The sequence below is a fragment of the Pelodiscus sinensis genome, chromosome 24 (genome assembly GCF_049634645.1).
Source record: "Pelodiscus sinensis isolate JC-2024 chromosome 24, ASM4963464v1, whole genome shotgun sequence".
Taxonomy (NCBI): domain Eukaryota; kingdom Metazoa; phylum Chordata; order Testudines; family Trionychidae; genus Pelodiscus; species Pelodiscus sinensis.
The window spans coordinates 12,230,127-12,255,975 of record NC_134734.1 but is presented as its reverse complement, the minus strand read 5'-3'; the positions used below and the strand labels follow the sequence as shown (position 1 = coordinate 12,255,975).

General features: G+C 48.1%; 2 protein-coding genes and 1 non-coding gene across 5 annotated transcripts in view; all 3 read right to left on the bottom strand.

Moving 5' to 3' along the window:
* The window catches only part of LOC102443733 (uncharacterized), a 277,521-nt gene that overhangs the window by 65,406 nt on the left and 186,266 nt on the right, over window positions 1–25,849 (bottom strand). The gene's annotated exons all lie outside the window — the stretch shown is intronic.
* Window positions 1,345–17,664, bottom strand: LOC102444424 (uncharacterized). 3 transcript variants are annotated; one of them, XM_075907167.1, is made up of 5 exons: window positions 14,140–14,270; window positions 11,665–11,747; window positions 9,181–9,307; window positions 6,984–7,097; window positions 1,345–6,600 (listed from the first exon to the last, which is right to left on the bottom strand). In XM_075907167.1, exons 2-5 carry the CDS (start codon window positions 11,728–11,730, stop codon window positions 5,198–5,200), a joined length of 1,710 nt encoding a protein of 569 aa, XP_075763282.1. In that variant the 5' UTR covers window positions 11,731–11,747; window positions 14,140–14,270; the 3' UTR covers window positions 1,345–5,197. The 3 variants fall into 3 exon arrangements, with proteins under 3 accessions (XP_075763282.1, XP_025036535.2, XP_075763283.1); XM_025180750.2 differs by lacking the exons at window positions 11,665–11,747; window positions 14,140–14,270 and adding an exon at window positions 17,560–17,664; XM_075907168.1 differs by lacking the exon at window positions 11,665–11,747 and having other exon boundaries at window positions 14,140–14,245.
* TRNAG-UCC (transfer RNA glycine (anticodon UCC)) lies at window positions 20,117–20,188 on the bottom strand. Its single transcript has one exon. It is a non-coding gene; the product is annotated as a tRNA-Gly (tRNA).

Genomic DNA, 25,849 nt, shown 5'->3' with positions numbered 1-25,849 from the left:
ATTCATTTAAAAGTCACTTGATTTTTGATAAAAGAACCATTCTGTTTAATAAAAAATCATTTGTTTCACCATCATCCAGTAGTTTTCACTGCGTAGTTGGCTCCCATCACATCACCGAACCAAGTTGCGACAGGTCTACTCCCATAAGTTTTGCTAGAAGGGTTTTCACACTACCTGGGAAGGCTGCATCATAAAAAAATTCACCTGAGCTCTATTTTGACACTTCCTAATCATTCAAAGGAGCAGGAGGGGAAGGACAAGTGATGCAACTGCATAAGACGCAGGAGCAAAACTAAGAGGCCAAACACAGTCTTAGGACTTACCATGCAGGATAAATGAATGCTATCTCAAACATCCTTTTCTTCATCAGCTACCATCCCTTGCTTCTTGTTCAGCAAAGCAAACAGATTTGAACCTATAGGCATGGAATGGTTCTAAAGGAATCAGCTGTTTCTCTCTGTGATTCATGAAACTTTGGATCCACATGGTAAAGGAGAATTGTTCCCATTAAGGACCACAATCAATGCCACTTAATTGGGAGCGAAGTACTAAAAAATGGTCCAGGGGGTCTGTCTCCGGGATGAAAAGCAACCACTGGTACCTACGATTTTCACCTGAGTTCTTCACAAATCCTTGGCATTATTAGGGAGTGATTTTACACTTTTCTGGAACCGAATTCTTCACAGCAACAGAGCATATCTGTCATAATTGTGAGGTATATCACTGCTAAACATGCTCATTGATTTCCTTAAAACCTGGTAGCACAGATTTAAGTTAGGGACTAAATACAGGTGTGACTCAGAATCCCTGAAAGAAACCAAATCTCAGGTATCTTTTAAAAATAGGTGTCTTTCTGCAAGTCTATCCCACTCAACACTGATTTCATTTTCTGCCCCTTTGCTGTATATCCCAGGTGAGTTCAACAGAAATGTCATCCATTTTTTCCCTCTCTCCGTATGGACTGCATTTCCCAAGTAGATATGTCCTTGCTTAGAAAGGAGCTATCTTCAGGCATGACCTCTGTTGCACAACCTAGACAAGAGTTTTGGGAGCCAAATGCACAGCTATTTTCACATAATCTCAAATCATTTACTAGGGAATGTGTCTTCCCAGCTCTTTAGGAAAAACGTTGACTTAGTGTGATCGTGTGCAGTTCTTTCCACAGTTTGTGGTGTGCTGTTTTTCACCATTTGAGAATGGAAATTAAAAGTGTTACTGTCACATTGGTAGCATGTCCCATAACATGGAATGTTTGCTGTTAGTGACTGAATTGCAGTTAAACTTTCCCTATAGCAACATGGAGGTGAGGAAAAAAGAAATATTATATATATAATTACAGTTTGGCAAATGTTCAATTGTCGCAAAGTCCTGACTAAATCTGAGACATGCTCAGGTAAATAAAACTAATATTCAGTTATGTGACTAAATGGCTATCAGGCAACAGAGAGGAATCTGCAATACAAAAGAGCACAAAATACTCCTGTGGGAATTCTGTGCTAGACATGAATTCTGCACGTGCACAGTGGCACAGCAGCAATAAAGGCACTTTCCATTTCATAGAAAAGGAAATTCCAGAATAGTTTACATATGATGACTCAAAACAACAACAGAATCTTGCACTGCATTCTCCTCGGATGTATTCAAACCTTCTTCAATCAGTATCACCTTGTTATTATTGTCCTGTTATTTACAAGATATTTCACATCATCATAATAGGGGGAAAAGGGGGGGGAACAGCACACCTTCCCATCTGTAAACAAAACTCCCAGATCAGCAAGGAAAAGTTCAGAAGCAACTTTGCCAACAGATTAAAAACAAAAAAGGGATTAAAAGCATAGTACAATTAATCTGTGTCTGGAATCCATTCAAATTTTCCCTCCAGTTTTGTGACACTTCAATCTCCAGTGCCATGAGAGCATTTGAGAATCAAAGTGTGGTGCCAAACACAGAGAATAGAGAACACTGCATCATGTGGAGCAGGAGGTGCGGATATGGCACACAAGGAAAAAACTCTATTCTGACGCATGCGAAAGCTGATGGGATGAGGTGCGGATTGTGATTGTTATGGGGAGGAAGTAAATCCCTGACTCACCCTATATTTTTCTGGTGTCACAGAGAGTAAAGTGCCATTTTTCCCTAACTCTGTTCCTGCTCTTTGTTCTAATTCAATGTATTTCAAGTGAGGAAAATGGTACAAAAGAGATCTACTTTCCAGCACACCCTAAACAAAATGAGGACAAGAGGGAAGGAAACAATTTTCCCTTAAAAGGGAAAACTAGACAACAAACTATTTGAAATGGGGGGAATAGCAGAACTGTGATGCTCATGATTTGTTTAAATTAGGAAAAATTAGCAAGCTTAGGTCAGGTCAAGGGGGAAACTACAGCCAACTACTGCCCATAGCTTAGGTCAGCACAATAATTGCAGTTGTTTGTACTCCAAGATCATTAACTTGGTCAACAAGAGACAACAGAGTTTGCCTGGGAACTGTCTGAGAGGAGCTATGGTGAGTGCTACATTGGGAGACTGATCTGAGTGTCTGCTGGGACCCTTTGTTTTGACTGGAGCTAGTTGCAGGGACCGTTTGTGTGTTTGTTTGAAAAGTGTGATTTGGGAGTTCTTTGTTCCAGATGGGTCCTGAGGGGTTAGTTGGAGGGAAGGGCTTTGAATTGGCCCAACTGCTTTGCGCTGCAGCCATATTAAAAAAGTGGCCCGTTGCAAACTGAATGAGTGGCGAACAGAGGGAATTTACCTGGAAACCTTCCAAGAGGGACTATGGTGGATTTTTAAAATGATGGTCCTGCTTTAAGCAGGGGGTTGCAGTAGGTCAGGGATGAGGAACCTCCACCCCCACCCCAAACAGTTTAATTGAGTCCCCGGGGGGTCCAGCAACCAGGTCAACGCTGCGAGGAGGCCCCAGGGGCCACTATAAAGACTATCCCTAGCCTCACCTGCAGCGCTGGCCAGGCATTTCTGGCTCCTCTCCTGCACATAGAAGAGGCGTGCGCAGGTTGAACTGGCCAAAGGGGGAACGCCACGTGCTGGAGCCCTGGTGCAAATGGGAGCTCCTCCGGCGTTTCTGTGCTTGCTGCCCTTCCCCCGCACCGGGCAGCCAGGCAGCAGCGAAGCAGCTAGAGCTCCTTGCCAGCCTCAGGTGGCTGCAGACACTGCCAGCAACTCCTCCACTTGCTGGTAAGGAGCTAGGCAGGACTGGGAAGGACAGGAAGCCCCTGAGCCCTTCCAAGCCTGGGGCACCTTTTGGGAGGAAGAGGAGGCCACAGCGGGGCCAGTTTCTCCACACACTCCCTCCACCTCGTCCCTTCCTTTCATAGCGTAGCTGCAGCAGGGAGCAGCATCTGGCAGCCCCAGCCACACGCTGCCAGCAATGCCTCCTTAACAATTAAGGAGAAGTGTGGGACCGGAAGGAAGGGGTGGGGAGGGGAAATCCCTTCCAGGAGTGGAAGGGATGGATACCCAAGTCTCTTCCCTGCATGCGGTGCCCAGAAAAAGGGAGGAAGGAGTGGCCACAGTTGGGCAAGCCCCAGAACTTCCTTGCCAGCATGGGGAGCTGGGAAAAGGGAAAAAGGGGCAACCCCATGCGTCTGTGGGACCGTGCCTTCATGGCTGACATTCGTGCCCACTTGACAGGGCCTAACCAGTTTCTTATTTTCAAATGTTTTGACGTTTGAACATAAATGAATGATGTGGAAAATGCAACTGGAAAAGGTACAACATGGCACAATTTTCCACACTTCAAACACAAAAACCTGCATCAACAGTTAAGTTACGCCAGGGAGTGCTCAAGTTTACATGACAAATTTTGCATCCGATTTCCAGACCTAAGATCGAAGGAACTGGAATTAGACATTTTTCCAACCCACTCAATGTAGAAGTACTCAATGTACCTGAAGCCTTTCAACATGAACTTACAGAAATGCCAAGAAACAATGAACTTGTGCCTAAATTGAAAAACCTGCTTCTACTGGAATTCTATGGACTCTATGCAGGTACCGATAAATTTCCGAACTTGAGGAGACGTGATAAAAATTGCGTCACTATTTGGCACTACATACTGCTGCTGATAGCTCTTTCCAAAGCTATTTCTTGCCAAGAACTCCCTGCATGCCAAACTAACAGATTTAAACCTGGAAAGCCAGTTACAAATAGCAATAACTTCAGTTCCAGCAGACATAGCAAGGCTCAGCAAGGAAAAACAAACTCAGCCATCACACTAAAATTCCAAATGCAAAAGAAAAAAAATCACACTGCATCAAAATATTTGTGTGTGCGCGCATGTGTGTGCACGTGGGCGCTTTTTGTTTTTAATTTTTTTTGCTTCTTACTTTTGTGTGGCCCCCAACTGGTATCTCTGTTGGGCTCCCCACACCTGCAGTAGATGATCTCTTAAGGTCTCTTCTAACCAGTGCTCCCTGTAAACTGTGCACTTGGGTGGCCACCCAGAAGAGATTAAAATGCCACCAAGCTAATAAGGAGAGCACCCGCAGCTATGTTTTGTTTCTATTGATGGTGCACATCCACATACATCTTGGTGCATGTAAAAATGTATTCTGCACATGAATGGAAAAGATTAGAGGGAATACTGCTTCCAACCCTAATCTAGGATTCTATAATTTGAGCATCTAACTGCAGGTACAATCCTAGTGGATTCTGGGCACAGGTAGATCTGGCTTGTTAGAATCAAACCTCTCTCCTTGATCTGAGACAGATAGACGTTCCTGGCAAGAGAGACTCACACTCCTATGACTCACAAGGAAAGGAGTTGATAGAGAGGATCACAAGACTGACCCCCAAAGAAGGGGGAGCTGAAAAATGCAACTCATCTGGGGGAGCTCAGAGGCTATGGTGAAGATGGTTCAAAGATCACAAGGTGGGAGACCTGAGAGGCCATCTATGAGAGTGGCTATCCTGCTGATTAGCAGAGTGCTGACAGTAGCATGTGTTTCTACTGGTGGTGCACCTCTGCATCCGTGTTCCATGTAAGCTGAGCACTTGGGTGCCCACCCAGGAGAGATTCAAATGCAGCTCAGCTAATTAGCAGAGAGTGTCCACATCTGACAGCATGCATTGCTACTTGTTGTGTATGTAACAAAATTTATTCTGCATGTGAATGGAAAACTTAGAGGGAACATTGATGTGGGAACTATCAAATGTGACTAATACAAATCTTTGGCTTGCCCTAGCCAAGGCATTTCTTATAGTACTCTGCCATGTGGATTTTCTGATGTCTAGTAAGTGCTGAGCCCTGACTAAAGTTTTTCCCACACTCCACACATGTGTAGGGCATCTCTCCTGTGTGGATTCGCTGATGCGTGATCAGGGCAGAGCTCTGACTGAAGCGTTTCCCACACTCTGAGCATGTATAAGGCATCTCTCCCGTGTGGATTCTCCAGTGCGTGATGAGGTTTGAGCTCTGATTGAAACGTTTCCCACACTCCGAGCATGTGTAAGGCGTCTCCCCTGTATGGATTCTCCGGTGTCTAATAAGGGCTGAGCTATGGCTGAAGCGTTTTCCGCACTCGGCACATCTGTAAGAAGAGATGCCTGTGTGGATTCTCTGGTGAGTGATGAGGTTTGAGCTCCGATTGAAGCGTTTCCCACACTCAGGACATGTGTAGGGCATCTCGCCAGTGTGGATTCTCTGATGCGTGATGAGGGCAGAGCTATAACTGAAGCGTTTCCCACACTCAGGGCATGCATATGGCATCTCTCCCGTGTGGATTCTCTGATGCGTGGTAAGGGCTGAGCGCTGATTGAAGCGTTTCCCGCACTCCAGGCACAGGTAGGGCGTCTCTCCTGTGTGGATTCTCCGATGCCTAATTAGGTTTGCGCTCTGACTGAAGCATTTCCCGCACTCAGAGCATGCATACGGCGTCTCACCTGTGTGGATTCTCTGATGTGTGATAAGGGCAGAGCTGTGACCAAAGCTCTTCCCACACTCAGGACAGGTGTAGGGCGTCTCACCAGTGTGGATTCTCCGATGTCTAATAAGGGCAGAGCTACGATTGAAGCTTTTCCCACACTCTGAGCATGCATAGGGCGTCTCTCCCGTGTGGATTCGCTGATGTGTGATGAGGGCGGAGCTCTGACTGAAGCATTTCCCACATTCTAAGCATGCGTAGGGCGTCTCGCCTGTGTGGATTCTCCTGTGCGTGATGAGGTGGGAGCTCTGATTGAAGCTTTTCCCACACTCCGGGCATGTGTAGGGTGTCTCGCCCGTGTGGATTCGCCAATGCGTGATGAGGGCAGAGCTCTGATTGAAGCTTTTCCCACACTCGGAGCATGCATAGGGTCTCTCTCCTCTGTGGATTCGCTGATGTGTAAAAAGATCTGAGCTCTCATCAAAGCTTTCCCCACACTCATGGCATGTGTAGTGCATCTCTTCCAAGCTAATTCCCTCATGTACAATACAGCCTGAGCGGCTACACAAGTTTTCCTCTGTCCTGTGCTGACTCTCAAAGGCTTTTGCACAATTCTCAGAAACAGTCCCTTTGAGTCTTTCTGATAACATCCCCTGTGGTTCTACTTGCTCCTCATATTCCTCCTGATGATTATTCTCGTTCTTACTCATGATCCCATCACCTGATGGTGGAAGAGAAAATCCAGACATCAGTCACTTTCTGCTTCAGAGAGAAAGGAAATCTTAGTGAGAGAAATGGAAAAATGTGAAAAGAAACAAAAATATAAGCTGTAGGGAGAAAAAAACCTATCAGGATCTGATTTTACCCAAAACTCTTCCCCAGAGGAAAGAGAAGAAGAAATCAGTTCTGGGTCCAGATCTCACCAGATCTACTTGGGGCAAAGCGAGATTAGAGAGGGACTTGTTGCCAGTTGGCAGTCAGCATAGATGGGAAACCATAAGTGACATTTGCCGTAACGACTCCACTCCTGCTGGGAACAATCCCAAACTTGGAGAGCTCACAAGATTCTTCTAGGAAATCCCTCGTGTTTCCTGCATTCCTCACCTGTGCAAGCAGCTCTCGGGGGCACTTGTTTCTCAGAGCCCTCCAGATCTGGGACCCATGGTTCTTCCCCTCGTTCCAGTCGGAAGATCATATCAGGTTTGGAAACTGGAAACCCTACTCAAGGCAAAGAACACGAGGGAGGTCAGGGGAATTTGTGGGATACTTATCAGAAAGTATAGTCCGTGGTTTTGTCCCCAGCTAATTTTTTAAGAAGAAACATCTCAAGACCACCTTCCTTGGCTCCAAGTGGCAGGCAAGTTATTATGATTATAAATCACGTTCATTACATTAGTGCCCAACGGCCAATTTAATAGTGTGTCCCCATTGTATTAGGCATAGTACAAATAGAATAGCAGAAGAATTTACAATCTAATTAGACAAAACACAGAATGGGGGAAGTGGTAAAACCCACCGGCAAAGTGAACAATATAAGGGCAGAATAACTGATCTGATGGATACCAGCATATGGCTTGAGACTATTGTATTTCATGTCATGACTGGGACAGTGTTTTCTGGAAATTGTGACTTACTGCATCGTTTTCCCAAAATGACTCTTCATTTCTAGAATCACTTTTCACATGCAGAATTGCTGATCAGAGAGTGGGTGGACATGAAGTGTGATGCCCCTCCTCCCCTCAATTTCTGCCCAGGAACATCTGACTCCTCCCCAGAGTGCAAGATAGAGGCTGGGGCACAGATGATGCATGGGCAAGGCACACAGGATCACACACACACACACCCCAATTTCTGACCACAGACACCTGACTCATCTCCAGGACTCAGGGCAGAGGCTGGGACTGGCAACTATTGAGACTTCCTGAGAGTCTATATAACTCAGCCAGTTTTTGCCATGACGCTAGCCAGACTTTTAAAACACAGTGGAGTTTATCAGTCAACCAAAACACAGCATTGGAATGTCCTTAGATTAGCAGAAAGAAGCAAAGATGAAAACATAGTCCATGCTGGACAATGCCCACACTGTAGTAGAAAACAGTTTGGTTTCATTTCCCTGCACCTGCCCATTTGTTTTAGCTCCAGTAGAACTCCCTGTGTCTGAGTCCAGTTCTTGCTGCTCCCAAAAATATAACGAGGCCAATGTATGCTTCACCCAGCCAAACAGAGATCTTTCCATTGATAGGTGACACTTATTCCATCTCTGTAGGTGATTCCATTTATGTGGGTTGGTTTCAGACCAGGAGTGGGCAATAATTTTTTGCAGGGGACCACTTCAGAAATTTTTGAAGTGGCGCTGGGCCACACCGGAAGGGGCGGGGCCTCAAGAGGAAGGGACAGGGACAGGATACTTCCCTGCTCCCCCACCCACAGATGATGATTGGTCTAGGGGTGGGTAAGTGCCTTGCCCCTCGCCCCAAAAGTTCCCCCTAAGTGCCCATGCCCCCAGGTCAATCAAGGTTTGGGGGTCAAAGGAGCTTGCAAAGTCTCCTCCCGCCCTGCCAAGAGTGCATGGTGCTTCTAAGCACCACGCACTTCTTGCAGGGCAGAGGCAGGACAGAGGAAACTTTCTGTACTCCTACCACCCCCAGGCCAATCAGGCCCTAATTGGCCTAGAGGTGGGGGAGGGACAGGGCCTCCGCAGGCTGGATCCAGCCCACGGAGGCCCTTTTTCCCACCCCTGACCCAGACACTCTTTAAAGTTAGGGCCCTAGCAAAATTCATGGCTGTGAAAGAGGCATCCCAGACCACGAAATCTGATCTTTTGTGTACTTTTACCCTATACTATACAGATCTCACCAGGGACACCAGTGTTTCTCAAACTGGGGGTCCCAATCCAAAAGGGCATTGGGGGGAAAGAGACATTTGTAAGGTTATTGTATGGGTCTCACAGTAATTCTGCATTTACTTCAGCTGGTAGCAGCAACACAGAAGGAAAGATGGCAAAACCTTACCGTGACACCATTATTTCAATACTGCTCCTGGGTTCCCAGCCAAGAGTTGCAGAGCTTCCTGCAGCCCAACAAGTTTCTTGGACATGGGTGTGACCCATTCATGTGCAGATTTTTTCCATTCCTGGGTAGAATAATTTTCTACACACTGCACACTGAGGCATGTGTGAACATGCACCACCATTAGAAACAAAAACCTAACTGTTGGTGCTCTGCTAATCAGCGGGGCAACATTTGAATCTCTCTTGAGCAGCTGCACCAGCATACAATTTACAGGGAATATTGTTGCTTACCCAACAAGGCCACCATCTCATAGTTCTCCTGCATGACGGCTCTGTAGAGGGCTCTCTGAGCGGGGTCCAGCAGAGCCCACTCGGCCCTGGTGAAATACACAGCCACCTCCTCGAAGGTCACTGACTCCTGAAAGAGCAATAGGACCATACTCAGTACCTGCTGCCTCTGTGACAATCCCATTATTCTCATAGAATAGTGATAGAAATGTAGCCGTGTTAGTCTGGTGTAGCTGAAACAAAATACAGGACTATGTAGCACTTTAAAGACTAACAAGATGGTTTATTAGATGATGAGCTTTCGTGGGCCAGACCCACTTCCTCAGAGCAAATAGTGGAAGAAAATAGTCACAACCATCTATACCAAAGGATACAATTTAAAAAAATGAACACATATGAAAAGGACAAATCACATTTCAGAACAGAAGAGGGATGCAGGGGGGGGGGGAAGGAAGGTGAATGCCTGTGAGTTAATGATATTAGAGGTGGGGAAGGGTAGATGTCTGTGAGTTAATAGTATTAGAGGTGATAATTGGGGAAGCTATCTTTGGAATGGGTAAGTCTCCAGCTATCTTACCCATTACAAAGATAGCTTCCCCAATTATCACCTCTAATACTATTAACTCACAGACATCTACCCTTCCCCACCTCTAATATCATTAACTCACAGGCATTCACCTTCCTTTCCCCCCACCCCTGCATCCACCTTCTGTTCTGAAATGTGATTTGTCCTTTTCATATGTGTTCATTTTTTTTAATTGTATCCTTTGGTATATATGGCAGTGACTATTTTCTTCCACTATTTGATCTGAGGAAGTGGGTCTGGCCCACGAAAGCTCATCATCTAATAAACCATCTTGTTAGTCTTTAAAATGCTACATAGTCCTGTATTTTGTTCCATTATTCTCAGGAGAGGAGGGCCAGGTAAATTTAAGTTCTGGGAGCCAGATGTTCAGAGTCCAACCCCAAGCAGCGAAGAGGCATGAGGGAAGTGGTGAAAGAGAGAAACTTTGTCTCTCCCAGTTGACAAAGGGAAGCAGGGGCTTTACATTCATCACATGCTGACTAGCCAGAGCCGGAGTCAGAAGATGGAGATTCCAGCAGGGTGCAAACAGCCCCCTGGAAGAAATCCCTTCCCAACACCCTCTCAGTAAAATATATGGAAGTCAATGGCAAAGGAATGCAAGTCAGAAGGTTGATTAAATAACTAGAATGACACAAAATAAACCCAGAATAGATTAAAAACAGGCTAAATGATAGACCTCAATTTAGGATTATAAATGGGGAAACATGATCTAGTGGATGTATTTCTAGTGGGTTCCCTCAGGGACTGGTTCTTGGCCCTGAACTATCAAAGACTTGGAAGAGAATGTAAAATCTTCACTGATACAGTTTAGAGTTGATACAAAGATTTGGGGGTGTAGTAAATAATGAAGTGTCAGTAGATCCAAGCTCCAGCACAGGGGATCTGGGAAGTTTTCCAAGCCCTTATAGCAGGGCTACGTCTACACTGGCATGATTTTCCGAAAATGCTTTTAACGGAAAAGTTTTCCGTTAAAAGCATTTTCGGAAAAGCACATCTAGATTGTCAGGATGCTTTTCCGCAAAAGCACTTTTTGCAGAAAAGCGTCCGTGGCCAATCTAGACGCGGTTTTCCACAAAAAAGCCCCAATCGCCATTTTCGCGATCGGGGCTTTTTTGCGGAAAACAGTACTGTGCTGTCTACACTGGCCCTTTTGCGCAAAAGTCTTTCGGAAAAAGACTTTTGCCCAAACGGGAGCAGCATAGTATTTCCGGAAAAGCACTGACGATCTTACATGAGATCGTCAGTGCTTTTCTGGAAATTCAAGCGGCCAGCGTAGACAGCTGGCAAGTTTTTCCGCAAAAGCAGATGATTTTGTGGAAAAACTTGCCAGTCTAGACACAGCCCAAAGGTTCTCAACTCGTTTCAGTCCACAGACCACCAGGCCAATCGAAAACTTTTCGTGGACCACCTCCAACACATGTAGCACAAGATGAACAACACAGCAACCGCTCAGCACGACGGCGGCAGCTACAATGACGCTCAGAGCCTCAGACAGAAGTTACTGGCAACACAACATGGTTGCGTCCTAGGTGATGCTATGGATGATGCGACGCATGCTTGTGAACACGGCGTAAAACAGCCTAATGGCGGCACCTGCTCATGCTGTGTGACTTTGGACAATGTTCCTGTGGACCACTGAAAAAGTCATCATGGACCACCAGTTGAGAACCACAGCCTTACAGGGTTATTTCCTATTGCACAAAGAGGAAAAATTCCTCTCCCAGCTTGTGTTTCTTGAAACTAGGCTTCAGATCACACAAGATTGAGTAGCTTTGTCACATCCTGCTCTGCCCCACACACTTTCTCCACTCTAGATATTTTCTGCCATCTACTCTCCTATGCATTTAGAGCTACTCTCCCTGCAAGCAGAACCCACCACCAGCTCCCTGATAAACCCATACCTGAGCCAGCTCCATGGCAGCCATTTCCTTCCCCCCAGATGGACAGGATAGTCGGGAGCAAAACATAGACGTTATTCTGTAGCCTGCCAGAGTGAGAAGGGCCATGTGAGAGAATTCAGAGGGGCTTTTGTCTATTCCACACAATTCCCCACTAGGCTTTTCCACTGCAAAAGGGCATTCTAGGTCAATGATGGGAAACACAGGCTAGTGAGTGGGCCACATGAGTGGCCCCCCCCATCTCAATGGGCAGCAAGATTGTTGTAACCAAGATGGTCTCCCAGGAGAGGGTAGTTTTGGTTACGGCGCGGATGTACCTAGAATTTGCAGGGTGAGCCAACTAAACCGTAGCGGCGCTTTGATTGGATGCAGGGGGAGCGCACGACTCTCACAATGTTGTGTGCAATCAGCCCACACCTCACTTCACAAGCCCTCACTTTACATGTGTGTCATATCAGAAAAAACTCCGTGGATGGGAATTAGCGGAATCTGGCAACCCTGCATGTAGGCAGTGGTAAACAACATGTTTGGTGGTCCGCACATAGAACCCCAACAGGCCACATGTAGCCCATTGGCTGCAGGGTTGCCCACCGCTGATCTAGGTTCTGTCATGCTGTGAAGCTCACAGTGACCTTATTCCAACCCCCCTCTAGGGATGTAAAAAAAATGTTAAAATAACTGCATGACCATTACAAATCCTAGCAGCTACACACACTGTGGGTTCTACAGCATAAGACTTATATTGTCTATACTTATACATGAACAAAGGGTCCACAACTAGGGGGTTTTGTTTCTAGCAGTGGTGCACACTCACATGCCTTAGTGCACAAAACAAAATGTATTCCACACATGGATGGAAAAGACTAGAAGGAACATTGGTATAGACGTTAAATTGCTATGAGACTATGCCAGTGGAGGGCGCTATGTGCGGCCTGAGAGATGTTTTCTTCATCATTGCTCCCATGCAATGTTGTCAGATCCTGCTGGTTTTCAGCCATATAGTTTTTTCCCCTATCAACATTACAAAAGGGACACATGAGTACAGCAAGGGTGGGTGATATCAGCACACACTGACTGTGAGAGTTGAGTGCTTCCTCGGCATCCAGTCAAAGCCCTGCTACAGTTCAATTGGCACCCCTGCAAATTCTAGGTACTCACACTGTGAGCAAAACTGCCCGCTTCCATGAAACCGTCTTAGTTATGACACTCTTGCAGGCCACTGTGATGAAGAACCATTCATGCAGTCTAGGTTGCCGCTCACTGCATTAAGTAGATACACTGATGAACGATTCTTTATTTTAAAAAGCCCCTCCCCATCGACCCCTATTTTTGCAAACTCCACCAGGGAAACAGCGACTGCCCTCTGTCACCCACTGGCATCACCTCATCTTGAGCTTCCCACGCCTCAGCCTGCTCCTTTGCCCCCATCCTTGATTATGCCTTTCAGGCCCTAGCATAGCTGTCCCATAACTGCTTGACTCCTCTTACCCCAACCTTCCCATTTCAGAAATCTCTCTGGCTATGTCTAGACTGGCATGATTTTCCGCAAATGCTTTTAACGGAAAAGTTTTCTGTTAAAAGCATTTGCGGAACAGCGCGTCTAGATTGGCATGGACGCTTTTCCGCAAAAGCACTTTTTGCAGAAAAGCGTCCGTGCCAATCTAGACGCGCTTTTGCACAAAAAAAGGCCCGATCACCATTTTAGCAATTGGGGGTTTTTTGCGCAAAACAAATCTGAGCTGTCTACACTGGCCCTTTTGTGCAAAAGCTTTGCACAAAAGGACTTTTGCCCAAACGGGAGCAGCCTAGTATTTCCTCAAGAAGCACTGATTTCAGACAGTAGGAAATCAGTGTTCTTGCGGAAATTCAAGCGGCCAGTCTAGACACAGCCTCTGGGAACAAATTTCCCACCCAACCCAGGACAAACCACTGTAGGTAAAACGGGGGTTGGGGGCACCCCAAAATAAGAAGGATACAAACTGGGCATTGGAGATGGGGAGAGAAAATGGGGAACACCCAGGGAGGGAGGGGGAGACAGAACTTCTCAAGGATCTGAGAGGAAAGAGGGATCCTAGCTTTGGACACTTGCTCTCTAAAGAAAGGGGGAGGCCGGGGACTGTTCTCACCATGGGAGGGGGCAGCGGTACCTCACAGGGGCTCTCACTCCCCCCTCGGGGTCCCCGGCTGCCCAGACCTGGTTCCCTCTGCCCCTTTCCCAGCCCCTTCCTTCCGCTTTTCCTCCCAGCTGGGGCTCCCTCGCCCCCTTCTCCCGGCCACGCAGGAGCCCCGGGGGAGGGGGCTGGTCCCCGCCCCTCCCATCTCTCCCAGGGGTGCTCCAGAGCGCAGCAGGGCCGGGACCAAGCGGGACACCGCAGCGCTGAGCCCACCCGCGGCCGCGATCACACGGGGAGCAGATCTCGGGCTCCCACGGACACGGGGCACAGCCGCTGCCCCGCCCCGCCCCTGGCTCTCTGTTACCTGCAGGCTGTGGCTCGCAGCGGGGCGGGGCGGGGCGGGCTGCCCCCAGGTTAGCTCCGGCTGGAGCAGACCCCCCCAGGCTGGGCACAGCCTCCTGCTCAGCCCGGGCTCCCCGCGCACAGTGGAGGCAGCAGTGCGACTTTCCCCCGGGAGTCGGTCACACTCGGGCTCCCTTTGTCGTCCCCGACTCCGCCCTCCTCCCAGCACCCACCAAGAAGGGACGGGAACCGAGGTGGGAGCTCTGTCTGAAAAGCCCCATGTGCCAGGTGTTCTGGGAAATGTAGTTTCTGAATTGTGTCTGTGCACTGTGCATGTAGGACTCCCCCCCCCCCTTCGCACCCCACCGCGCTAGCTGGCCCACAGCCCCAGAGTTAGAGGGATCCTAGAATCCTCTGGCTGGAAGAGACCTCAGGAGGTCATCAGGTCCAGCCCCCTGCCCAAAGCAGGACCAACCCTCGGTCAATCATCCCTGCCATGGATTTGTGAAGCTGGGACTTACAATCAATAGGGATGAAAGCAGCAGAGTGGCCACAGCTGGAGTGCTTGGGGAGCACTCTCCCAGTGCCTTGGGTAATCCCGGGGAGGGGGGGGAGAAGCTGGGAGTGCAGCATCTGTCCTACATTAGGATTGTTTCTTGTTCCTCATGTAACCCTTCAAGGATCATCTCTGTGGGGTTGCAGGACAACCCTCTTTCCACCATAGGCCATCCCTGCTCTGCCTCTTCCTGCACCTGCTCCTCCCCAAGTCCACCCCTTCTCCCAAGCTCCCTGCTAGGGTTACCAGGTGTCTAGTTTTGAACTGGACAGTCCAGTATTTGAGCTTTCTGTTTGGGGAAACAAACAGAGAAAACATAAATGAGAAAATATAAATGTCTGATATTTTCTAAATAAGATGTAATGTAGATTGTGATGTAATGTCAAGTGTGTCTGGTATTTTTGTTGAAACCATCTGGCAACCCTACTCCCTGCCCGAGCAACAGGGCCCAAGAGATTAACAGACAGGCTGGCAGCAGCAACAGAGGTTGGGCCCTCCACTCTGCTCTCATTGAAGGCAGGAAGCAGCGTGACCCAGCCCCAAACTGTTCTCCTTCATTGGCTCCCACCCATGTTCTTCTGCTTCTCCTTGGCTGCCAGTGAGTGTGGGGGAGGCAGTTTCAACCCTTCTCTTGAGCCCCCTACTCTGAGCAACATGGCTGGGAGTGGGCTAGGGCCAGGTCATGTCACTTGACATTGCCACTACTGAGTGCAGAGGCAGGCCGGATCCCTGCTTCTGGTTCCAGGTCCCAATCTCTTGGGGCCTCCCTAGGAACCAGATGGCTCTGAACTCCTCTGCCAGATGGTGCTGGTAGCAATACAGGCCAGGTTCCTTGGTTAGGTGGCTCCTCTTAGCAAAGCAAAAGAGAACTGGCTCTAGCGCTCATCCAGTAGCCTGGGAAAACTCACCCGCACCTCTGGGTGCACACTCTGGCAAGCACTGAGCCTGTGTATTACCAAAAAGAACTTTGAATGAAAGGGAAAGTAGCATTCATTTGGGGAAATGCCACAATCACATTCAAAAGCATGAGACCATCAGCCAAAACCCAATCCCTCAGTGCATGGAGTAGTGTCCTTTGCCTCAGTTTCCCACCTTCCATGGACCAACAAATGTCCCTTTAACACATCACACCTCTTTCCCTCTCGGGCACTCCACTCCCAGCTGGCTGTGCTTGGTTATTGAAGACTCAAAGTTTAGAGATGTGTTCCCAGGGTATCATGTCCCGCCTCAGAAGTCTCTGCAGTTGCTGTGTGGAGTGGACTGCTTTTCTCACCTACAATGCTGTTAAATATTCACTGCCTCTTCTGCAATGTTAGGAGGTTACACTGCTTAACTCAGGTGTTTAGTGATTTCAGCTCTTAGTGATTTTACTGGGTAGCTAGCAATGTTCCCTCTAGTCTTTTTCATCCATGTGTGGATGTGACAGCGCATTGCCCTATACTGGCCCTTTAAGAGGCTGAGAGTGGAGTCAGAGGCAAGCCCAGCTGAGGCAGCTAATGAGGGCCCAGGTGGAGGTTATAAAGAGTAGGGTTAGATGGTTCAAACAAAAATACCGAACACGTGACAACCCCCCCCCCCCAAAAACCAGGAAAAAATTCTGTTGACGGGGGAGAGACCAAAATTGTTGAGTGCAAAAAAAAAAAAAAAAAAAAAAAAAAAAAAAAAAGGACTCCAAGTAAGCAAGGACTTACACACAGAGGGGCGGGGAGAGGTTTGTAGGGTTGCCAGGTGCCCAGCATTTTTGCTTCCTGGCCGGGGAAAATTTCAGAAAATACCGGACATTTTAGGTGTCTGGTATTGTCTGAATTTTTTTACCGGACAGGAGCTGAAAATACCGGGCTGTCCGGGTGAATACCGGACACCTGGCAACCCTGATAAAGAGCGACTCCTGGAAGGAGGCGAGAGACCTGCCTGCTGCTCTGGAGGGAGGGCAGTAGAGACCTGACTGCCAGGGAAGCAAGAAGCTCCCTGGAAGAGGGCAGGGCTGAGGAGACGTTTGGGCCTAGCAAACCCAGGTTACCAGGCCTGAGGCCCTAGTTATTTCCAGCCTATAGGAGCTGAGGATTGAGCTGGGGGCTGGAAGATCACACAAAGCCTCCCCCTGCCTGCAGAGGAGAAAGCCCCCTGGACTGCACTTTAAACCGTGGCAGCTGCATGCCTTAGGGTCCCGGCAGGGTGGTCCGTGGGCCAGATCCGGTGGTTTGGACAGCCGGATTTGGGCCCTGGGCTGTATTTTGCACAGCCCTGTCTACACTCTAATGATTTCTCTATGCAAGTTACACTGACAATCAAAAAATCCCTGCTCTAATTACATGGCTTGTGCACATTCACCGCACACTCCTGATTGCAGCATGTCAGCGGCTGGTGCTATAGCACAGGGCTACTCAACTTTGGAAGCCCCGGGGCCCACAATGATACTGTCAACGCTGATTCCCCACTCTGGCACGATAAATGCAGAAGTGGGGGCCTGCGAAAGTATCCCAAAACCTTATCTTTCCAGGCTTTGGTATAAAGCTTCCCCCAAAAATCTTAACCTAGATTTTGGGGACAAAAATTCGCTGCTACCACCCAAGTAATGGTACGAAAAACCAAGGAAGAGATCACTTGGGAAATCTCAACCCTAAAGTAAAACCAGGACATAAAAATAAACCAATACCAGGTTAATAAAAAAAGAAAGAACTTTTATTATCACCACAATACTCCTGTTACAAGCACACTGACTAGATGGAAAAGTCACCACTTAATATACTCATGGGGGACTCCCATGGGCCAAAAACTTAGTTCCAAAGGAGAGGAAAATGCATTTTTAAATGCACAGACATCAGAGTCCCATTCCCAAACCATAAAACAATAACACCTAGCACATTTATCTAAACTATACCCTACCTGCAGAAAGTGAGGAGTCTTTTCTTGAAGAGAGACATGTGCCCCTCAGTATCTGGAGAGTCCACTGCTCAGGGACAAAGGAGGGAAAAACCAAAAATTCCTTTGTCTCAATTTGAAATCCCTATCTGCATTTCTATTGGCTGACTGCCACCTGGCTAGGTACAGTTAACCCCTCAGTCCCCAGGCTGCTGGCCATCCCTCATGACAATGATAGATATGCACAGAACATGCTGAGGGCCACAACTTAAGTGTGGTTGCAAATAAATGCAAATAGCTTCTTTCACACTCACGGGCATTAATATGATTAAGGCAAGACTACACAACACGCAGGCACCATTTAAGTCAGTTCTGCTGATGTTAATAAAATGCAATATTTACCAGGTTTCCACCCAGATGACATCACTTTTAATGAGCACTTTTAAACAGAAAATTATATACCAGTGTTTCAGGTGTTTAAATTCAAGCTTCAGGTTCTTCATTTGTTGAAGTGACTTCACTCAGAAAAAGTTTCCAAGTCAGAGCGTTCCAAGCTGTGGCGAGCAAGGCAAGTACCTGTCTGATCCAGCAAGCCTGTCCACTTGCATTTCTCAGTGCTCACCCCTCCTGGAAGATGCCTCACCATCATGGAGCATGCTCCCAGTGGAGGCCATGTTGAAAGGATCCCCTCATGGGTCATGCATTGAGCCTCATGTGAACCTAAATTGCACCATGGGCTGCATGCAACCCACAGGCCATGTGTTGAGTAGCCCTGGCCTCAATGTTGAACTTGGCCCTGCCTGCTGATGGTGGTACCTGGCAGACTGGTTACAAAATTCACATGTGAGGGAGCACATGAATTTGAACCAGGAATCAACATGAATTTAAACCAGGGACCTTTTGGTCGGTAGTCAAACGCTCTACCATTGAACTACACTCCCTCGTACAGATATAGCACCTAATTTTGAGGTTTATAAAGGGCACACCCCACCCCAAAGAGGCGCTCAGGTAGAAATGCCTATAATACTATGGCTTACGCAATCCCCACACCTGTTCACTCTCACCACGACACACAACAGCTTTTCTGGGAACACACCCTGCTCTCTCCAGCATTACTCCGAACCTCAAAGGATCAGGGTCCCTGTACACAGAACCCCTTCATCTCCGTTGCATTCATCAATTAATTCCCCCAATAAATTGCATTCTGACCAGAAACACAGAGCTCCTTGGACTGTCAGCCCAGCCCTGCAGTGGAATGAGGCACCAGCAAGTCTGGCCCCAATGCTGCTCCCCCTTTTTAATATTGTGTAAGCTTGTGGGGAGCATGGATCAGTATTCATGCCACTCTGTGGATTGCAGCCCATCATGCTGCTGGGCTGACTGTCCCATGGTGCATTGCTTTGAAACCCAGCCTTCCATCTTTGCTTTGTGGCATTTGTCATTGTCCCGGCTGCAGATCCAGGGGGTCAAGAGCAGAACTGGGCAGAGAAAAAGCATGTGTGAGGCCTATCCCTGTACTCTCAGATGGCAGCACACATCAGAGGGGAGGAGACTTCAGGAAAATGGTGGAATAGCCCCCACTTCCACCCCTTACACTCACTAGAGGACCAGAGAAAATAGGTTCAAACGGCAGCATGGTTTGGTGGTGCCAGGAAAATGGGATGTGCCTCGAATGGGATTGCTTCTCATAAAACCATACAGGAAAGAGACAGAATCACCAGGCAGGTGAAGGAGACTGGCCAGAGGCACCCCCTCTCCGGTACTGTCCCAGACTCAAGCCTCCCACCCACCCAGTCACCCTTATGGGGAGGACAGGGGGTGGGGCTGAAGTGCTCCTTCCCCAATTCCTATGTGACTATGGCTGACTGTTCCCCTTCTTGAGGGAGGAAGGGGAAAGTGCACAATTTTCTGCATTCCTCACTCTGGCTGGGGAGCGCAGAGGGAGAGGAATTTAGACCTTCCCCAGCCAGGCGACATGTACCACTCCCATGGTAGCGCCCACTGGAGGTGCAGGAGCCATGGAGAGGCACTTCCCACCAGGCCCAAAGAGCTTACATCACAAACCTTGATAGCACCAAAGAAGTCTTCAACCATGGGTTCAGCAACTGCAGAATGACTGCCGAAAGTTCCTTCGGCAGATTAAAGAGTCATTGGTGCTGCTTTTTTGGCCAGTTAGACATAAAGGAGGAAAATACCCCCATAGTCATAGCAGCCTGCTGTGCCCTGCACAACATTTTTAAATCCATGCTGGGAGGGGAATTTTCCTACAGGTAGCTCATTGATCATTTGGAAATTTATTAGAGCAATCTGCTACCAGGACAATTACAGGGGCTCAGTTGGTGGCTGGGGAGGACTATTTGAACCAGGGAGGTTTGAAGCAGCATTTTTATTTGACTCCTACTACTACATCTTTCGGCAGTAAATTGTATCCCAATGTATTGATCCCTGGCCATTCATCCAGAAGATTGTGAGGATGTGCGCTGTGATTTGGATCTTTATTTTTCCCATTCTGTTGATAAAGGGGTTATAACAAAGTGAATGAAATTAAACCAATTCCAGGCCAGGAAAAGCAAGTTTTCTATGCATTGGCTGGGAATCGAACCCAGGTCAACTGCTTGGAAGGCAGCTATGCTCACCACTATACCACCAATGCCCTTGTATTGCAACTGTCTCATGAAGTATTAAAATGACTCCTTCACACAGACCTCATTGGCAGGAGGCAGCTTGTTAACACTGGCTACACAGGATTTATCAGTGACTGGAAGATGAGACAGGCTGCAGGCTGCAGGCTGGGGTGGAGGCACAACAGGGACAATATAGGAGGCAGGTAGGGTGCAGGGGGAGAGTGAAGGTGAGCATCTGGGGTTTGATTGGGAGGTGGTGTGTAGAATTGGGCTGGGGTTGGAGGTCTAGGCAGGATGGGGCAGTGCATTGGAGTCCCTATCTAGCACACTGTCCAGGGGATGGGTTCTGATGACTCTCTGCTGCCCTCACTTTTCAGGAGCTACTCCCATTGGCAGTGATTCTCAGCCAGTGGGAGCAATGGGGGTGGCACCTGCAAACAAGCACAGGGACAGAGCTTCCCCATTCTGCTGATCTGCCAATCCCCCCACACACTGCCAGCAAAGGCAGAGTTTCCAGAGGGTGGAGGTAAGGGACAGCAGCTGTGTGTTCCAGGACACGGCTTCCTTTTCTTCCCATTCCCTGGACTATCAAGGAGCAAGGGGAACATACTTGCATTCCGTGTGTAAGCAAGGTCTGAATCTATGCTTCCATTACAGCCAACTGGAATGGGAAAGGAATCCTAGGTGTGGTTATGGTCTCTGTTTGCTTTGGCCTGCTTAGATATTCAATAGTTGTTACGTAAATACAGTGCATGCTAGATTGGGAAAGTAATCCTGGGTATGATTATGTAAATACAGTTCTCTCCGTTTGCTTAGGCCTGCTAGATATTCAATTGTTAGAATGGTGTTTTGCATATTGTAACATATTTGGCTGTTGTGGGTGTGACGGTGAGTCGGGGTTCCCCATGATCCTGCAGCCCCGTAGTAGCAAGAACAGACTCCGCCAACTAGTAGAATAGAGAGGGTTTATTGCTTCTCCAGGATACAGCAATGCATAGACGTGATGTGGTTTCAGGTGTCAGGGCCAGGATGCCTCAGACCCTTTGGATTAGGGGGTCCATTGTCAGCCCTAGACTCTCAGCCTTCATCTAAGGCTCTTTCCTTCAGGTTTCCCAGCCAGCAATTATGTTGCTTTCCAACCCTGTCCCCAAACCAGGTGTTAGTCTCCACCTCCCTCCCTTTGTCTCTCCCTCAGGGGAAGAGCCTTTTATCTGGTCAAGCTGGGCCTAGGTGTCTACGCTAATACACATGTGGATGAGTCAGTGGGAATCACACATCATAGCGCAGGGGGACACCGGGTTACAGAGCAGACAGCACCCCCACTATGTCACACTGGGGTCACAAACTGCATTAACACTAAATTCAGGAATTGTGAGATATAACAGTCAATGCTTGCAGTTATTGGGGGAATGCAGAAAAGTCAGACTGTGCTTTACTCATCTCAAAGGAGAGAAACTGTCAATGTAAAGAACCTCAGATGGACAAGGCTTCCTCTGCAAAAACTCTGTGAAGTTTACTGGGAGAAAAGCAGGACTCTCAATCAGCAGACTGCATGTCCTCCAGGGGTGAGCTGCAAGAATGGTTCAAGCTGTTTCTCTCCCCACCCTCCTTCTAATGATATAATGAGAGCAGATTCCATAAGAAGTCTTACAATTATTTTTAAATTTACTTCAGTGGATGGCAGCAGTGAGCAAGCAGTTGTCAAGTAACCAGTGGAGGGAGTGAGTAAGATGCGTCTTTATCTCCCGCACACTCAGGATTGGAGGTGAACTCTGCAGCTACACCTCTGAACTCTGGGACTTCCCTGACCAAGGTCAGCAACTGTGAGAGAGGTGCAGAGAAGGGATGGGCATGTGACAGGAACATTTAGAGTGCTGGACTTAAGAACCTGAGAGGAAAAGGATGTTGCCCAACCTACTTGTGGTGGGACTGGTACTCCTGTTTTTTTGCTATGAACTTAGTTTGTGGTGTTTTCCCAAATGAATGCCACCTAACTTCCCTCCACTTTTATTCAAGGTTTCTTTTCTATACTCTGACTCTGTTCTTGCAAGTGGGGAAGAATGGCCTCTCAGAGGCAAGAAAGCATATTGAGTGAATTTCCCAGGTTCTTTTTCGAGTGGCCCCGTGGGTGCTCCACTCTAGGTGTCGGGTCCCATCCCGGCACCGCGGCTCGGAGACTTTTCATAGCCGTACTTCACCGGCTCGTGCATGCGTGTTTCCCCAGAGCAGTGTTTGCGCCTTTGATCAGCCGCACGCGAGCTGGCAACCGTCAGTTCCTCTCAACTACCTCAGGTCGCAGTTAGAGCTCCCTGTGTTCTCTGTTCTGAAATGGTTTTAGTTAGTTTCTGCATCTGTAAATAGTTAAAATTGTTAGTGTTAGTCGTGTTCCTGTTAGTTTGTTCTTCTGTTCAAAAAATTTTAAAAAAAGTTTTTTTCTCTCAAGCAGCTTCTCATAAAGCACTGCGCAAAGCACTAAACTTGAAATTGAGGAGTATTCACACAGGGTTTACTCAGGCATTTAATCTGTAACTGTACTGAAAATGCCTAGATTGACAGGATTCAAAAAATGTTTGGCATGCCATGAGCCCATGCCAACAGCTGACAGCCATGACACCTGCATCAGGTGCCTGGGGGAAGCTCATGTCCCCGAGAAGTGCACCCATTGCCACAAATTAACATCGAGAGCCCGGAGGGAGTGGGAGATGAAGATAAGAATGCTGATGTTCAGGAAGGCATTGCAGTCTGACTCGATCCCTCTCGCAACCACGAAAGCCCCTGAACAAAAGCGGAGGGCAGCTTCCCCGGGACCGGCGGGCTCAAAGCGATCAAAGCCGTCCCCAGTGCAATCCCTCCCTCCAGCAGCTACAGCGTCTGCAGGGGTTTCCAAAGTCACCCCCGGGGGGTCTGGACAATCTGCTGGGGCGGCCATCAGAGAGCCCCCACCGCGGAGAGCGAGAGTGGCTTCGGCGCCAGCATCGGGAGCAGTGCCGCAGCTAGCCAGCAAGCCTGCACCGGCCTCAGCTATGCCCTCCTTGAAATTGATGCTGGTGCCGCAATTGATCAGCCACTCTGCACCGGCTTCAGCGGCACCGGCTATAACAACGCCTGCCTCACCGGCCCCACTTATGGCGGCACCGTCCCCCACGGCACCGTCTCCTCTGGCACCGGTCTCCGAGGCAGAAGATTTTGATGCCTCAGCCTCGGCAGCGTTGCTGACTCCGGCACTGGGCAGTCTGCCGGCACCGGCATCAACGCAACAGCAGCTGCTTTCCCCAGCACTGCTCCACTGACATTCGGTGCCTGGATCCCCTGTGACTGTGAGGGTGGAAGACACCCCCCTACCTAGGAAGGCATTATCAAAGACTCATTATAGAGACAGATCTCTATCTCCAGCTTTTTCACCAGAAAGGTATGGTCACTACCGTCGCTATAGTGTTTCTCCTACATGGGACACGTATAGACAGCATACTTATAGGGACGCAGTGTATCTAGAAGCACGTTGGTCCCGTTCACGATCCCACTCACTCGGTCGATCATCAAGATACAAGTCTGTTAGACGCTCCCCATGTCACGTCTATTATATTCACCATGGTAGTGCACGCTCGTCACGCCACTCCTCCCCGTCATGTTCTGAGTGATATTATGAAAGCTATCATAGACCATATGACGATCATCCCCGGCGTGATCATACATCGTCGTCCCGTAAAGGATCCTTCTGCATTTGTCAACCATCGAATGCAAAATACTTACCTCATCAATCACAGCACCTAGACTCACCTTCTCCATCTAAGAGTCCAACGATCCAACTAGATCTATCCGAGCTGGAAGAGGGGCAGTTGTCTGATGTTGATGACCCTAAACTGGAAACTCCTCCAGCACACTGCTCCTCGTCATCTCCAGATGAGGCGATATTCCCAGGTGACGTCTCTCCACCGGATGATCTTAAACAGTTTCAAGACCTATTTAAGCGAGTAGCAGGCACACAGGAAATACAGCTAATAGATGTTCTGGTTAAAAAGCACCATCCCTTGAAAAACCTCTGTCCACAACAATGTGCAAAGATCGCCTTACCTATTGATGATCCGATCATGGAAGTGGCGGATAAGATATGGCAAACCCCAACATCGGTTACACCTACGAGTAAAAAGGCTGACAGAAAGTATTTTGTACCGGTGAAAGGATTGGACTTCTTATTCAATCACGCCCCAGACTAACTCAGTAGTAGTGGATGCAGCACAGTGTAGGGCTAAGGCGCCACAGTACAAAAATACACTTCCGGACAAGGACAATAAAAAATTAGATATTTTTGGTAGGAAAGTCTACTCCTCAGCGACACTTCTACTGCGTATTGCAAATTATTCAGCCCATCTATCCAACCATAATTTTGGTAATTACTCAAAATTAGCGGAGTTACTGCATCATCTCCCGAACAACAAGAAACCACTCCTGAAAGCAATAGAGCAAGAAGGGTACGCATCATGTAATACTGCACTACAGATTGCCATGGATGTGGCTGACACAGCGGCTAGAGCCACTGCCACAGGTATCGCCATGAGGAAATCATCATGGCTGTCATCTGCAGGAGCCCCAAGGGAGATGCAAAGCAAGGTTGAGGACCTACCGTTTGACAAGCTTAAACTTTTTGCGGCGAACACCAATGAAGTCCTTCACTCAGGAAAAGATTCCCACACCACTCTACGTACACTTGGGATGTACACACCCTCCTTCAAACGTAGATGTTATTTCCCTTATCAACGAAGATATGATTTTAATTTCTCCAGACAACAATCATGTCCCTTCGACAATCAACGCCCTAGACAACGTCCTCAGCGCAAACAACCCCAACAGGGCTGTTCGACCAATCAGTCGTCAACTAAGCAGCAGATTTGACTTGTCTGTCAAGGATGCAAACCAGCTGCCCGCAATCAACACGAAAAATGAGACTCTTCATCTTTTTCACCATTGCCTACGATCATTTTATCATCATTGGTCAGACATCACCACGAACAGATGGGTACTAGAAGTAGTGCAGTCCGGCCTCTCCATCCCCGTTCTCTCTATTCCTCCCCCTGCCCCATCCCTCTTCAGGGACCCCTCTCACGAGCAACTGCTGCAACAAGAGGTTCAACGTTTGCTCAACATTGAAGCAATAGAGAGAGTTCCCAGGCAGTTCTGAGGAAAAGGCTTTTATTCCCGATATTTTCTCCCATCAAAAAAGTTGGGAGGCTAGAGACCCATTCTAGATCTTTGAAAGCTAAATTGGCACCTTCGGAAGTTTCGTTTCAAGATGGTAACCTTAGCAACTATCATTCCGTTGTTGAACAAAGGGGATTGGCTTGCAGTCCTCAACTTACAAGAAGCATAGTTCCACGTAGCTATCCACGTGGCTCACAGGAGTTTTCTCCGTTTTCAATTGGGGGACGAACACTATCAATACAAAGTTCTACCCTTTGGTCTGGTGTGTGCTCCCAGGGTTTCCACCAAAACATTGGTGGTGGTTGCAGCCCACCTCCGTAGATTGGGAGTTACAATATTCCCCTATTTGGACGATTGCCTCATCAGAGGCACAATGTATACGGAAACATGCCATATGGTTCGAACAGTGTCCAACACATTTGTTGCTCTGGGCCTTCTCATAAATTGTTGCTCCACGACCCGCCCTTCCTCCCCGCTCAGGAATTGTTTGTATC

What these genes read in the sequence shown, in the direction of transcription:
- LOC102444424 (XM_075907167.1), bottom strand. Translation starts at nt 11,730, where the DNA reads ATGTTTTGCTCCCGACTATCCTGTCCATCTGGGGGGAAGGAAATGGCT. An exon ending in TGAGATGGTGGCCTTGTTGG is followed by an intron (nt 7,098 to 9,180) that starts GTAAGCAACAAT and finishes TGCCTTGAGTAG; the next exon opens with GGTTTCCAGTTTCCAAACCT. An exon ending in CCCGAGAGCTGCTTGCACAG is followed by an intron (nt 6,601 to 6,983) that starts GTGAGGAATGCA and finishes TTCCACCATCAG; the next exon opens with GTGATGGGATCATGAGTAAG.